At 49.1% G+C, this 14,078-nt stretch overlaps 1 protein-coding gene across 3 annotated transcripts in view; it reads right to left on the bottom strand.

The window, feature by feature from the left end:
* Nucleotides 1-446: 446 nt before the first annotated feature.
* Nucleotides 447-14,078, bottom strand: part of JADE2 (jade family PHD finger 2) — a 72,054-nt gene continuing 58,422 nt past the window's right edge. For all 3 annotated transcript variants that reach the window (XM_083871548.1, XM_083871547.1, XM_083871546.1), the window contains exons 10-12: nucleotides 9,665-9,782; nucleotides 5,562-5,690; nucleotides 447-3,315 (exon numbers count right to left, since the gene is read on the bottom strand). In XM_083871548.1, the coding sequence (XP_083727674.1) occupies nucleotides 2,447-3,315; nucleotides 5,562-5,690; nucleotides 9,665-9,782 (1,116 nt within the window). In that variant the 3' untranslated portion in view covers nucleotides 447-2,446. The remainder of the gene's footprint in view (nucleotides 3,316-5,561; nucleotides 5,691-9,664; nucleotides 9,783-14,078) is intronic.

Below are 14,078 nucleotides of genomic sequence, written 5' to 3'. Positions count from 1 at the left end.
ATCTCCTGATGCAAAACACGATGCCTGATGTTTTGGGAGTGTTTCAAACTGTGTTATTGCCCAGTGCTGGAGGTGCCAGGTCGGTTGTTCTTTAAAGTTTTCCCCTTTTTGCTTTCCTGTACTGAGAAGACAAGTAGTGCAGAAGCTGATGAATGGAACTGTGTACAGTGAAATTTGTGGATTGCTTTTTTTTAACCATAATTGAGTGAAGCACACGGAAGCAAGATTCATTAAAAGGCAGCATATTGATTATTGTTATGACTCGTATACTAGGATACTGGAGCTAAAGCTAGCAAGCCTGATAAGATAAACTAAGTCCTATTTACTGTATTTAACATTATCTGAACATACTGAGCCTTAATTAATGAGCAGATTTTCATTTCCAACCTCAATGGATTATGCTAATTTATATCAAAGGTGGTTCCTGTTTTGTTGGTATTTTGCTGTTTGTTTTCTTTTTTTTTCCCCACTAATAACTTGTGTCACATTTTTCCCATCTGAGGAAGATTCCTTCCCAGGCACGGTCAGTCTCAGCCAGGTGAGTGTTGGGCATAGGCAGGGCTGGGCATCCCACCCAAAGCCCCCACCGGTCGCCGTGTCTGGGATCAGCTGGGCTGTCATCGCTGATCTTTGCTGCAATTTTATCAATAGTAAGGACTTTGGAAGGCTGATAAAGATGATGATCTACTCTAAAACATCAATCGAAATAGTCTCAGAGTTTCAAAAAGAAAGCTCACAGTGAAATGAGCAAAAAACATCGGAAACCAAAACGGCAGGATGCAGTCTTGGAGCAGCAGCATCCCTTGGAGCAAGCTTGGAACCTAACGCCGCAGCAGTGTGGTATGAGTGTGTCTTTAGTCCTTGGTTGCTAAATAACTTCCAATTTTTTTTCATAGTGACAAGTTTCCGGTTTCTGGCTGTGCTGCTTGACTGTCAAAATATTTCTTTGGCATCCACAAAATTCTTTGACTGACTGATTTGACAATTGCAAGGTTTTTTTGTTTAGTGATGGGTTTAACCGGTTGCAGAAGTGTCCCAGGTTTGGGTTGGTTTTGTTTTGTGGTTTTTTTTTTTTTTTTTTAGTTTTTTTTTTTTTTAACATTTTTTATTTTTAAAAAACAACAACAACAAAAGTTTCAGTGAATTCCTTTTTTGTTTTTGTTCCCTGAGCTCACACTGGGGTCACTCCAATAAAACACGTAGCATGACTTAACTGTGACCTTTGAAGCCAAAACCGAAGTAATGGTGCAATTAAGTGCAAACATGGAAATTCGCCTGACTTATAGGTAACATGGGCTTTTAAACAACATTTAAGGCTTATTGGGGACATTTTATGCATTAAATTATTGTCATATTTATAATGTCAGCTTCTGTGAATCACCCCTCCACAACGAGTCAACAGCTTGTAACCAGGATTTAAAGTAAAAAAAAAACCCCAACAAACCAAAACAAAGGATGGAGAGGAATAAATTCACCATTTCCACTGTAGCATTTAGTAGGAAAACACAATGGTGGTGGCAAGGGTTGCCATTTCCCCTCCGTGATGGCACATTTGGCCTTGGGGCCGTGGTTTTGGTTTTCAAGGGGGATTTCAAATGTGCTGCCCTGGCATGGTGGGACCATGGCAGCACTGGAGAGAAGCATGGGCAACAAAAATTGCTCAGCCTCCTGGGTTACACCAACCCTGACTCCCCACGGTGGTTCTAAAGGACACTTTCCTCCTCCATCCTGGCCCACATTTCCATTTTCTACTTGCTGATACATTCACCTGAGTAAATCACTTCAGTGTTTCTAAGAACCTCAGTGGGGCACGGACAGGGAGGACTTTTGCATCCTGGCCCCTGGACGGATCTCATCCATATGGAAAGGTGAGGGGAAAAATAATGACCAAGGGTTTTTTTCCCCCTAAAAATAGAAATGTAACATTGCTCTCTACCACCCCAAGCGTTTTCCTCCAACAAGCTTTTTGTGCTTTAGTCATTATTTATTTTAGAATCGCTTATTTCGTTTCCTTCTCTCCACACACACAGGTGGGAAAGTCCCCTCCCACAGCTGGCCACTGCCGGACCCTCTACTCGCTCCCTGCTCTGGGGGCAACCGTCCCAGGCAGAAATCTGCCCCTCATTAAATAATGCCCATTAATTGAACTGTCATCCCTGCAGAAAGCACGGGTACCGGCACCCTCCACCCTCTCAGCACCCTCGACATCGGTCCTGGCACACACATTCCCAGGAAGTGGGGTCTGGCAGGGAGCCGGGGAGGGACCACTGCTGTCACAGTCATCGATGTCGGTGAAGCTGAAGCTGTATCTCAGACGTATCGAGAAGAGAAAGGACAACAGTGCCGAATTTCCAACTATATACACATATTAAAAACCCTCCTTGCCGTGACACCAGGCAGAAATTGGACATGGCAGTTGGAACTGGGTTGAGGCTTTGTGGGGCAGTTAGGACGCCAGGATGCTCATCCTGACGATATCCTCGCCGGCCCCGCTGTCCAGCTGTCCCCGCTGTGCCCGGCCGCCGCGGGACTCCCCGTCCGAGTCGCTCATCTCGGCGTCGGAGAAGTATCCGTCCGTGTCGGCCTCGAAGCGCCGCAGGGGAGCTCCGCCCGCGCCCTCGGCCTTGGGGGGCTGCGACCGCCGCGGCCCCCGGCTCTCCTTTGGTAATTTGAACCGCACGATGGTTTTGGGGCTACCTATGGAGTCAGGCACTTTGGCCGCGGGGCTGGGCTCCGTCTGAGCGCAGCGCGGCGTCTCCTCCTCCTCATCCTCCTCCTCTTTGCTGCCGCAGCCCCGTGTCCCAGCAGGGGGATGAGGCTCGCTGGCTTTCTGGAGAGAGCCCTTCTTGGCCACCTTTTTGGCCTCGCCCGTCCCTTTGCGGTCGGCGGGGAGCTTTGCTGCCCCTTTTTCCGACTTGCTGGGCCTGGAATCCAGAGCGAAGGGCTTGGAGGGATCATCTGACAAGTTGCTGGCATTGTTAGTCCAGGGCTCTGAGCCCTCCGGGTGGCCCCCACCCAGTGCAGAGGAGCTGCTCCTTGGCAGCTTTTTCTTAGTGTTCGTTCTCATTCTGCTTTTCACTTTCTTTGTGGCCTCGCTCTGCCTGAATGGGGACCTGAGGGAATGGTCCATCATGAAGCTCAGCAAGGTCTCCTCATCCTGGAGGAGCTCCTCGGAGAGGCCGGGGGTGCTGTCCTCATGGTGGGCGTTGCTGAGTGACCACTCGCTCATGGCCATGTTCTCCGCGGTGATCTGCACGGACTGTGCCAACCAGCTGTTGAAGAAGGTCCCATCGATGGGGAAGGAGGTTGACAAGCCTGGGAAAAACAAGAGTGGAAGATTGCCTCAGAAGCCAGAACAGCCACGTTGCCCTCCATCACCATCACCAACTCCACCAGAACTCCCTGGAGACACACTCAAAAGATCAACTAGAACACACCACACTGGATACAGAGTAGGGTTTACTCCAGCACTAGAGCTGAATTTGGAGTTCACTGAGGTCACAGCACAACAACCTCAGCAGTCCCTCACATCCAACTCTTCACAAACCTCCTGGAGTCCAAACCAAGCTTCTTCCTTCAGCGAAAATGACAAGCAATGACCCATCCCAGCACAGGAGGAAATATTATCGTGCAAAAGCAGAAGACAAACAATTCAAGTGTAAATTAAAAAATATAGTGACAGAGCAAGACTTGTGCCCAGACAAATGACAGCTTCCCCAGGAGGCAGCTGCTGCCAGGCCACCACCAGAGCCAAGCAGCCAGCATGGTGATGGGACCACTGCTACGTCTGCAGGTCTGAAAACACCTCAAAAGGTGTGGAAACTGAAGAAGAGGAGCAGAGGTGAAGGCTGGAATGGAAAAAGCTGAAAAAATTCCTGATACTGATCATTGAGAGCAAGAGTGAGCACTGTGGGCTGGGCTAATTGTGTCCAAATAACAATGGGAAAGGTGCACACAGGCACAGGCAGTTTTAATCTCTGAAACAGAAAGCCACGGGTTCAACATCTGAGTTGGTTTTATGGACGGAAGAAAAATGAGGTTTGATTTTGGATTTCAGGAAGAGCTTTCCTTTGAAACAGTCAGTCTAGCAACAGAGAGAGAAAGAGCAGTGGCCTGGGCAGGGTGACTCACGCCCACAGTGTTTGCTGGTAGCAGTGACAGCTTTACATCACCCTTTACACCACCTGTGAGCAGCAACACAGGCTGTGACCCTGTACCTCCTGCAACTCACCATGGCCCTTTTGAGGAAGGAAACACCCCACCCTGACACTAGCCCAAGGCAGGGAAGGTGAAGCAGGAGCAAGGATGAACAAGGGCACTGTGTGGTACCCAAACACCAAAAAACCCAAGTTTTGTGGGCAAGGGCACAACCCAGTTCAGCTTTCCCAGCCCTTCTCTGATGACAATAGCCCCAAGGGATGCTTCAAACCCTTCACAAAATTTAGGAGGTTACAAGACTTTGATGAAACTTTGGGTCAAGCTGCCTGGTTTCCCAAGCTCAGAGTCATGCAGCTTTCCTCTAAGATCCTCCAGCCTCCCTTGTTTGCTGAAATTTGCCGCAGTAAAACCAAAGCTTCTTTAGCAAAGAACAGAGCAGAGACAGAAGGAGTGCAAAAACCCCATTTCCAAAGGTCTTTATACCCAACAGCTCTGAGATGACCAGAAAGCATCAGTCAGGTGAGCAATGTGGAAAAGCAAAGCAAGGCAGGGTGGTCCAGACTGCCAGACCTCCCTAAGAAACACTGTACTCTCTGGAGGGTTTTACAGCATCTCCAGACTGCCTGAGAGCCCCACAGGACCAGGGCTCCCCTGTGCCCCTGTGGCAGCTCGGCACACATGAACTCATCACCTTCTGCCTCTGCTGGTGGAGGTGGCAGCACCAGAGGAAGTCAAGCAACAACCCAATTCCATGTAAAAACCATATGCAGTTGTCAAGGACCTTGTTCAAAACCACCTTTTTGTTCTCCTTCTTTTTCTTCCTCCAGCCCTGCCTGCTGCTGTAGCCAATGGAGATGAGCTGGAGGTGGTTGAAGCAGCTGTGGGGCCAGGCTCCTCACTCCCTGAACAAATTCAAGAGATGGATGTGCTTTGTGCCTGACTCCTGGATGCTCCTGCACCACTGGCACAACCAGCACGGCCATCTATGCCACGGACAGTATATGAAACCTCACAGTCCACGTGCTGTACTCACTGGTGCTGTACAGCACAAAAGGCACAGAGGAGCAGCCCTACCATGGGGTGGGTAAGTCTGATTTTATCACCTGAAGGTGAAATCCTGCTCCAGCAGCCCAATACAGGTTTTGTAACACATTCTCCCAAATCCTGGAGCTACAGGGGTGGGGGGATTTTAAATCCCCTGCCCTGCCACTGAGCATGTTTCTGACCCAGTCTCTAGTAGGACCTGCATAATTCAGGTTGATTCCCACAAAGGAGAGATGGAAGGTGTAACTCCATCCTGTTACGTGCAGGAGGGATCAGGGGCTGGGACTCTTAACCCTGCTCCCCAAAACAGGGAGCCTCCAAAATCACGGGTCAACTCTGCGCCATAAAATCAGACTTACCCAGTTGTCCCAAAACAGTTTCGTTGAGCGATTTCCTTTTCTCTGTCTTCTCAGGACTATTTTTTCTACCATCTCTTCCTTTCCTTCTTGGGTCACTTTTCTTACCCCTTGTCTTCTTCCTAGTTTGTCCTGGCATTTTTTAGAAAAAAAGGAAAAGGCCGTGTGAGACGAGGCACGAGGGACGCTGCGGTGAGCACATTCCCCTGGGGCACATCCCTGCAGTGCAGACCTGGAGCACACCTGCAAACAACTCCAAGCCAAAGGGAGAACAAGGGCCATTCCTTGGCCAGCTGTAGGCTAAGTCTCTGCATGTTAAGAAAATCTGAATCCTGTAGGTTATAAAAAAAGGAGATTTTAGCCTTGGAGAGGAGTGGCCACAGGAGCAGCCCCACTGAAGGCAGGTGACTTGCTGGAGACTCTACAGCCACAGATCTGGACCAGGACTTTGGGGTGAGGACTCACTAGGCAGTAACCCCAAATCCTGCTCAGACACCTTGCAGGAGCCATGGCAACCTACAAACCTGGTGCTGTGTCACCCATCACCAAGAAGAGCATCTCCAGGAAGAGATTCAGCCAGACTGACAAAACAAAAGCACCAGCAGTTTTAAAGCCAACTTTGATTTGACCTTTTGGTAAAACTGTGCAGGAATGAAAAAAAACCCCAAAGTGATATAGGCACATGAAGCAGGAAAGATGACCAGGATTGCCTATGGAAAGATGACCAGGATTGCCTATGGAAAGGTAGGGATCTAACTCTTACCTAAACAGACATTCAGCCAAAAATTAGCATTTCCTAAATGCCTTTGAACTTCTACTGGATTTATTCCTCTTGGGTAAACAGGACAAATACCGTATAAAAGTATAACTTGTATTGCCAAGTAAAATACTTCCAACAGTTTTTACTTACTCCATGAGGCCATTCTCCCCCACAAGTCCATGCTAAAACTTCTGTTAATTTTCAGAGAGGGAAGGATATTGCCCTTAAACCAAAATGTGGGTGGCTAATGGAAATACAGGCGAGACAGGCAGTTTTTCAGAGTCTGGCCCATAGGCTAAACAATGATCTTAAGGAAGAAATCAGTTTATTGAGTCAGCCAGCAGCAAATCCTCAGCAGAGAGGCCATGGGGTGGATGGGTCAGAGGGAATAACCTCAGCTCTCCCCCTGCAGCAGCAGTGGAAATGTACTGGGTGAGCAGGGGAGGGAATTTGCATTGCACCTGCCTGAGTGTGAATTTACAGAGGATTTACAGTCCTGGAGTTGCCAGCCAGGAACCCCTCCTGACCAAAGGACTTACAGGAAGAAAGAAATGCAAAAGCAAATTTGGTATTTGCTACGCTCCTGCCAAGTAATGGGAGGAAGGCAGAGACATTTTTCACTTCGCTTACAAAATCAAAATCTAACTTTGTTTAGACAGCACAACGGGGCTAAAGAGAAACCCGAGCAGCACTTTTTGAAGAGGAACCTGTCAAAATAGTAGCCGTGTTTCAAAGCCAGACAGTGTTTACTTTCCACTCTGTGCAAGAAAAATACAGGGAAGAGAGGAGGGTTCATTTTACACGGGCAGTTCTCACTGATTTTATTAAGAATCTCCTGCTTAAATGATCATTTGACAGCAGGAAAAATAAACCCCTCCTGTTCTGAGTTTTGTGTGGGAGCCAGTCCAACAAAACCTTGGTGCCAAAACCATCTTTGGAAGAACCCCAACAGATCTCAGTTGATGGCTACTGTAACAGCAGTTAAAAACTGGCCTCATCCTGGGGAAATAATGGAGAGTTCTTCCTTCCTCCTAGGAACCCCAGGTATGGAGAACATCTTGGTCAGGAGCTGTGGGGGAGGATGCTAACAAAACCATCTCTCACTTTCAGACCAGTAAGTGCTTTGTAATGCTGGAAAAGGCAGCAGTGAGTTATCCAAAGCTTTGGTTCCACTGGATGCTGAGTATCTGCAGCTCCTGGTGTGGTCACTTGGTAAGGGAACTCCTCCTGAGCTCAGGACACTCTACAGACTGATGCAGAAAGGCCTTGGGGTCCCTAAGGTCCCCCTGGCATGGGAAGGACCCAGATGCCCAAACCACCTGGAGATCCCAGGACCAAATTCCTGGAGCTGGGCTGTTTCCCTGGCAGCAGGGACTCACAGGAGCTGAGTCCCAGAGGAAGCAGTGTACCCCTGCTCAGGCTCAACCAGTAAATCCATCCCAGGTGAGACAAGCAGCTCAGCTCAGTCGGGTGAGAGTGGAAAAGGAAAGTGCAAACACCAGCCAGGTAGGCAGGAGAGATGAGCATCTGCATCACAAGGTCTGAAGTGATGCCTGCACACCAATCCCCACCCAAGCCACCCTCCCACTGTGGGTTTGTCTCTGATCACTCACCTCTAGGCAGAATAAACATCATGGGAACAGCAGCTGTACTTTTCTCAAGTACACCCATAACAATTTTGGGAAGGGAAATTGCACAGCAGCAGCACTGGGCAGTGCAGACAACCCCAAAATAATATCAGCAGAGCCCCAACACAGCTCCACAACATTGGCTGGCATCTGCATCCCACTGGTGAGGCTCCCAGCTCACCTACTCCAGCTCTCCCTGTGAGGAATTGCCAGCTACCATCCCACTGCTGCATCAGAGAGAGGGCTGGACATGTACCCCCAAGGCATTCTTGGAGAACACAGATCCCCAAGAGCATCTCCAGCTATTTAACACCTTGTCTGCAAGAGAGGTGAGCTTAAAAACCCATCCTGGCAAACTACCCTGTGCCTGTCTCCTCCTGAAAGTGCAAATGCTGGGCTGGGTCTGCCCAGCTGAACTGAAGAGCATCCTGAAGTCCCCTGCAATGCCCCCAAAACCCACAGAGCCTGGCAGTGACAGCACATGGCAGGGACACTGCTGGCTGGGGCAGTGAGATGGGGGAACAGCTCAGGGATAACATGTGCACAATACCCTGGGTGCCAGGGGATGGATGTGCAGTGTGGGGTCTCCAGTTGGTGGGAACACCATTTGTGTGTGTTCAGGCTGGTGAGCTGTACCTCTGGTCCAGTAAGGATATGCAGGGCAACACAGAGTATGACAGGGACTGGGATTTACAGGACCCACATCACTCCAGAGCACACCCTGGGGGGTCCCAGCCACTCCTGTGCCCCATCACTGCCTGCCTTTGGCTATCAAGAGGAATTTGCATGGGCCCAAGTCACAGACACTTCAACATACACATTCCTCAGCCTCCAAAAGTTCAGTCAAAGGAGACTTTTGTCAAGGAAAGCTCTGCCCAGACAGTTCCTGAAGAAACCCCAACCATGTGATGGCTTCAAACACAACTCCAAAGCCACAAACACAACAACCGTCGGAAGCAGCTGCCAAAGCACCAGATGCTGCTGCTGGAAAAAGTGTTCTGCAGCCACAGGGTCTGGTCTGCCCTGCCACCAGAGGCAAAGGAGGGGAAGGAGGAGGGAGCAGGAGCCGTGGGCTCCGGCACTGCTTGTGCAAAAGGAAAAAAAAGTAGGACAAAAGGAAACCAGCTTTATTTCAGCTCCTTAATAAAAGTTGGCAGAGGCTTTGCAGTCAGCAGCATGATCTCCACTAATGGGTATGTGAAACAGGGAGCTGCAGCTGACCACAGCTAAAGTAGCTGCTCTCCTGGAGCAACAGCTTAACCCTTGATTCCTGACAGAATGCTCAAAGGCATCTGCAAAAAGCCTGAAGCAGGGCTTCCACCCTGTGCCAGGGACTCAGCTGCAGAGCAGCCTCATGCCCAGGATGTGCCACCTCCTCTCAAGCAATCCCAGCTCACAAAGTCACCAAATACTGTCTCAGCATCCCCTAAGCAAATGCTTGGTCCTTCTGACTGATCTGTGGGAAGGGGAGGATCAAGAGGGATCTGTGAAAACAAACAGCTCCAGCACTCCAGTCACCCAGAGTCTGGCTTTATTGAGTGTTTCTCAACAAAGCCAGACTCAGAGTGATATATTGACTCTCAGAGTCAATATATGAATTGTGCCAAAAAAACCTATCAGGGGAGGGGGCAGCTCTGGCTTCCCTGGTGAGGGCAGCTGGGGCACATAACTTAGCTTCAGTGGGGATAGTCTGTGAGGACAAGCTCTGTGGTACTGACCTGGGTAAAGATCTTTCTCAATAAGCTTCATCTGGAGATGGAAGATCTGCTCCTGCAGTTTACAAATGGTGTGTTTCATTTTCTCCCGTCTGGTCACCATGTAACAGAGATTTCTAACCTACAGAAAACATAAGAAACAGTGTCTGGTTTAGGCAGGGTCAAAGCAGGTCCCCTCAAGTAATGTTGCTGCTCCTGCTGCCCAGAGAAATCCCCACTCCCTGGGATTCCATCCTTTTCACTTCACCATCTGTGCTGCACTCCTACCATGGCCCTCTGGGTGAGCCAGGGCTAGAAGTGAGGGCTCTTGAACCAAACTGAGTGATACATATGGGAAAAACCATGCAGTAAATAATTCCCAGCCTAAATGTCTCTGTCCTGGCTCCAACAGCCAGGACCCCACAGTGGGCAAGGAAGGCTGGCTGGCTTTTCCAGCATGGGCACTGAAGTCTGGGAAAGGAAGATGCTGTAGAAGGAACATTATGCCAAGGTCATGCAAAGGTCCAGCACCAACCATCTGAGCATCCTTGGCCCAGCAGCTGCATCATGCACATGTCCTGTTCACACCTGACATGGTGTCCTGGGTTGCAGTGTAGGATGTACACAAAGTATTTATTCTATCACCATCTTCATGAACTGTTGAAACCAGGTGGGCTAGTGTTTTCCCAAGCCCCCTGCCTTTTTCTGCTAATGGCCCATTAACGTCTTTGGGGTGTTTTCTGCTAATGACTTCTGGGGTGTCTCCTGCTAATGGCCCATGAGTCACAGGTAACTCCCTCCAGGGGTTATCTCTGTTAATGGGCCATCAAGGACCCATTTCACACTTCTCATGCTATTGTGAGATGCTCTGCCCAGGGGGAGGAGCCAAGCATTCTCACCTGGATATAAGCTGGTATGTGGGACAGTGCAAGGGCACTTACCCACTGGATTCCCAGAGGAGCAGAGCTCCCAGACCTCTCTACAGGATCACTGCTTCAGGAAGAGCCCCTCACCTGGACTGCTTCCACCATCCTGCTCAGGTTGTATTCTGACTCTGTCAGTGATCCTTCGTGTTATTGCATTTATTTCATTTTACTTTTACCTTTCTACCTTTCCTCTTATTAAATTATATCTCTGACTTAGAGCCTCTCATTCGTTTTGCTTTCAAACCACAACACATGGCCACTTGCACAAAAAAATGCTGAATTCTATGAAGCAGCTTGGTGCCCTGAGTCAATGCACCAGCTCTCATCCACAAATTGCACCTTCTGCAGGGAGGCATAAACCCTCTTCTCACAGCCAGTGCAGGGTAGAGGCTGAGCTGGAATGTCAGAGCCTCACAGAACTGCCCTAAAGCAGATACTAGGAAAAAGCATAGGAAATGCAGCAAAATACCCTGGTGGGGCTGACCCAGGTCAGCAGCTGGAGCAGCTCCCTACCTCAAATCTGGCCCCTTCATATGGTTATTCAAACCTGCTCCACATCTACCTGCAAATCACTGGTGTATTCTGTCCCAGTTCAAGAATTTCCATTAACCATGGCAGTGGGGTTGGAAGATGATCTTTTAAGGTCCCTTCCAACCCAATCTCACCCAACACAACCCATTTTATGATTATCTGAAGCTCTAAACACAAACAGCAAAGCACAAAATATAACTGCTCACATGAGCCAGTGCAGCAGCATCAGCAGCTAAACCCTGTTGCTGATAAACACCCCCAATAGCATAAGATGACAGAGCTATTGCTGATAACTCCTGGCACCTGGCACTTGATGAGTTTCAGTGCCATGCTTAAACCAGCCCCATGGAAGGGTGGCTGGAGAGCCAGGCTCTGGCACTGCTGCCACAATGGACATCAAGGCTTTTGGAGCAAGCAGAAGCTTTCAGCTGCAGAGCAGCAAATGCTAATGGCAGCTAACAGGATTTGACAGCATTTACTCAGCTTTCTGATGCTCTCAAAGAGCAAAGCTGCCTGTAATAAGGTAAGGAGGAGGTGGCCTGAATAAAGGAACATGCACACGGGTATGTCCACACTCACGTGTGACCCTGATGTCTTTTATTCCTTCCCTTCCTCACGCTCACACCTTTTCTCTGCAGAGAATATTTCCAGGCCTGGGGGACTGTCCCAGTGTGGCCAGGAGCTTTTGTGCCTCTCACAATGACAGAGCAAGGCAGGACATCATCCCACACTTACCTCGTATCTGCCACCAGAGGCGGTGAGGGCAGCAGGACAACTGCAGCCACCCCCTAATACTGTCTCACTTACAGGCAATTTGGAAATGTTTAGGAAAAAAGAAGAAAAAGCTGCTCTTTTGTGGTTGTTGTTGAATCCCCTAGCTGTAAATCCAAGGCAGAGAGTTATATAGTGTATTTTACTATGTTCTCTCTTTTTTTTTTTTTTCTGGATTGAAGAAAACATCAAACTATTTCTTTATGAAGAAAACAACTGCTTCTGGCAACCTGAATCTCCAAGAGTTTGGCCACATCTCTTCTCTATGATTTGATATTCCTGGAAGAAAACATTACTTTAGCTTTGCTTAGAGACTGCTGGTATTTACCCACACACAGCTCAACACTACCCAGTGCTGCTTCCCCAAGCCAAGTTTAGATGCTGGTGTGAAAGCCTGGAAACCACAGCTTTTTGTTAAAGCTAATTTAAACACCCAGTCCTTGGAAAAAGCTTTTTTAAAAAGGCAAAGAGGGTTAAAAAAAGCCAAAAACAAAATGGAGGGGACTGTGTTAAGATTCCCAGGTAAGAGCTTTAATTTGCTGACACCGTAAAGTGCAGAAATGTCAGGAATTAAGAAATGACAGAGGGAACCACCACCACTCTAGCTGTCATCTGCTCTTTGCTTATGCCTCCCCAACTCCTGGATTCCTATACCATTATCAGCCCCAAAATCACTTCTGCCAGATTAATTGCTGAAATTGCTAAAATCCAACATGATGTCCTGTGGACACCCTTTGAAAACCTTCAGAGCCTTCCAGGCTGCTCATCTCTGATCTCAATCTGATGTGATTCCTCACTATTTGCAAGAGAAACAGGGTGGCTGTGACCTGCCAGGTGCAGGATCAGATACCTGAGATGCTCTGCCCACAACTGGATTTAAACCCCTATTACCCATTTGAGCACTGGACTTTGATCTGACTGGTGTTTGTTGTTCCACTCTTGGAAACAGAACAAACAAACAGCTCTTCCAGGGCCAGGCAAAGAAACCTGGCAGGGAGTTGCTAAGCAGAGACTGAATGCTGATGGGCACACCCCACAAAGCCTGAAGGCAACTCTGGAAAATGAGAAATCTGGTAAAACACATAGTTTTGACACAAAGAAATCAAAGAGAAGCTGCCGTGAGCAAAGCAAAGTACCCAGGGATGCACAGTGGTTCAGTGCAGCTGGAAAAGCCAAGCTGGGAACAAGAGGAAGCAGCAGGAGGCAAAGCAGGCACGTTTAGATTCACAATATAGAGCAGATGAGAGGAAAAAGTGAGCTGAACTTGTCACCCTCGCATCAGGCAGATGCAGCCTGTTGCTGGAGACCCACTAATGGTGGCATCAGCCCAGCAAAACATAGAGATGGAAATGTGATAATAAAGGCAGGATCAGAGTGGGGACAGACTGGCAGAGGCATGGCAATTATGACCACAGGGATGAAGGCCCACAGGTTGACAGAAAATAGACCAACAGGTTCAAACCCAACTATTTTTGCATAGAAGGGGATTCTCAGGCTCCAGGATCCACATGGGAGGTGGGTGCACCAAGGGACCAGGGGTGGCTGGTCCAAAGCTGAACCCCCACCTGAACATGGACACGGTGCCCACCCACACTGCCTTTCTCCCCATAGCTTCAGTTATGTCACAGACCCACAGCAGTTTGAAAAGAGGGTTCAGAGACATGCAGGGACATCCCTACCACCTTCATCTCCCAGGGAACAGCATGTCACCTACAGCACCCTCAGCCCCTGCCCAGGGAACCACAGCACCACATCCACCAGCTCAGAGCAATGCTGTTTTTTTGCTTTCCTTCTTCCTTGCTCCTAGAGACTCCCCAAGCCCTTCCATGGCTTTTGCATCACGAGTGGGTGGTCTAACAGGGACATGGGCAAAGGCAACAGATTCACTCCTTTGGCAGGAACAGGAGAGAGGCGACCAGGCAGGCCTTCCATTTTAAGCAAAGGAGGAGAAGGAGCTTGGGCTGTGCATGCCCTGCCCTGTGTGTCCCTGTCCCACTGCTGCTACACCCCTGTGCCTCCCCAGGAGCAGCATTACTGCACCTGTTCCTTCTCTGCCATCTCACCCCAGGTTCTGTGTGTGCTTCTTCTTCCTCTGTCCTTCTTCCTCTTGCTGCTTCTCACCTTCACTGCTGCTCCTCCTCTCCAGGCTCTGCCCCATCCCTGCTCCTTTGTGCAGCCATGACAGCCAAATCCACAGGCAGCTGCACGGT

The sequence above is a fragment of the Zosterops lateralis genome, assembly GCF_965231275.1.
Source record: "Zosterops lateralis genome assembly, chromosome: 14".
NCBI lineage: Eukaryota > Metazoa > Chordata > Aves > Passeriformes > Zosteropidae > Zosterops > Zosterops lateralis.
This window is presented reverse-complemented; position numbering and strand designations above follow the sequence as displayed.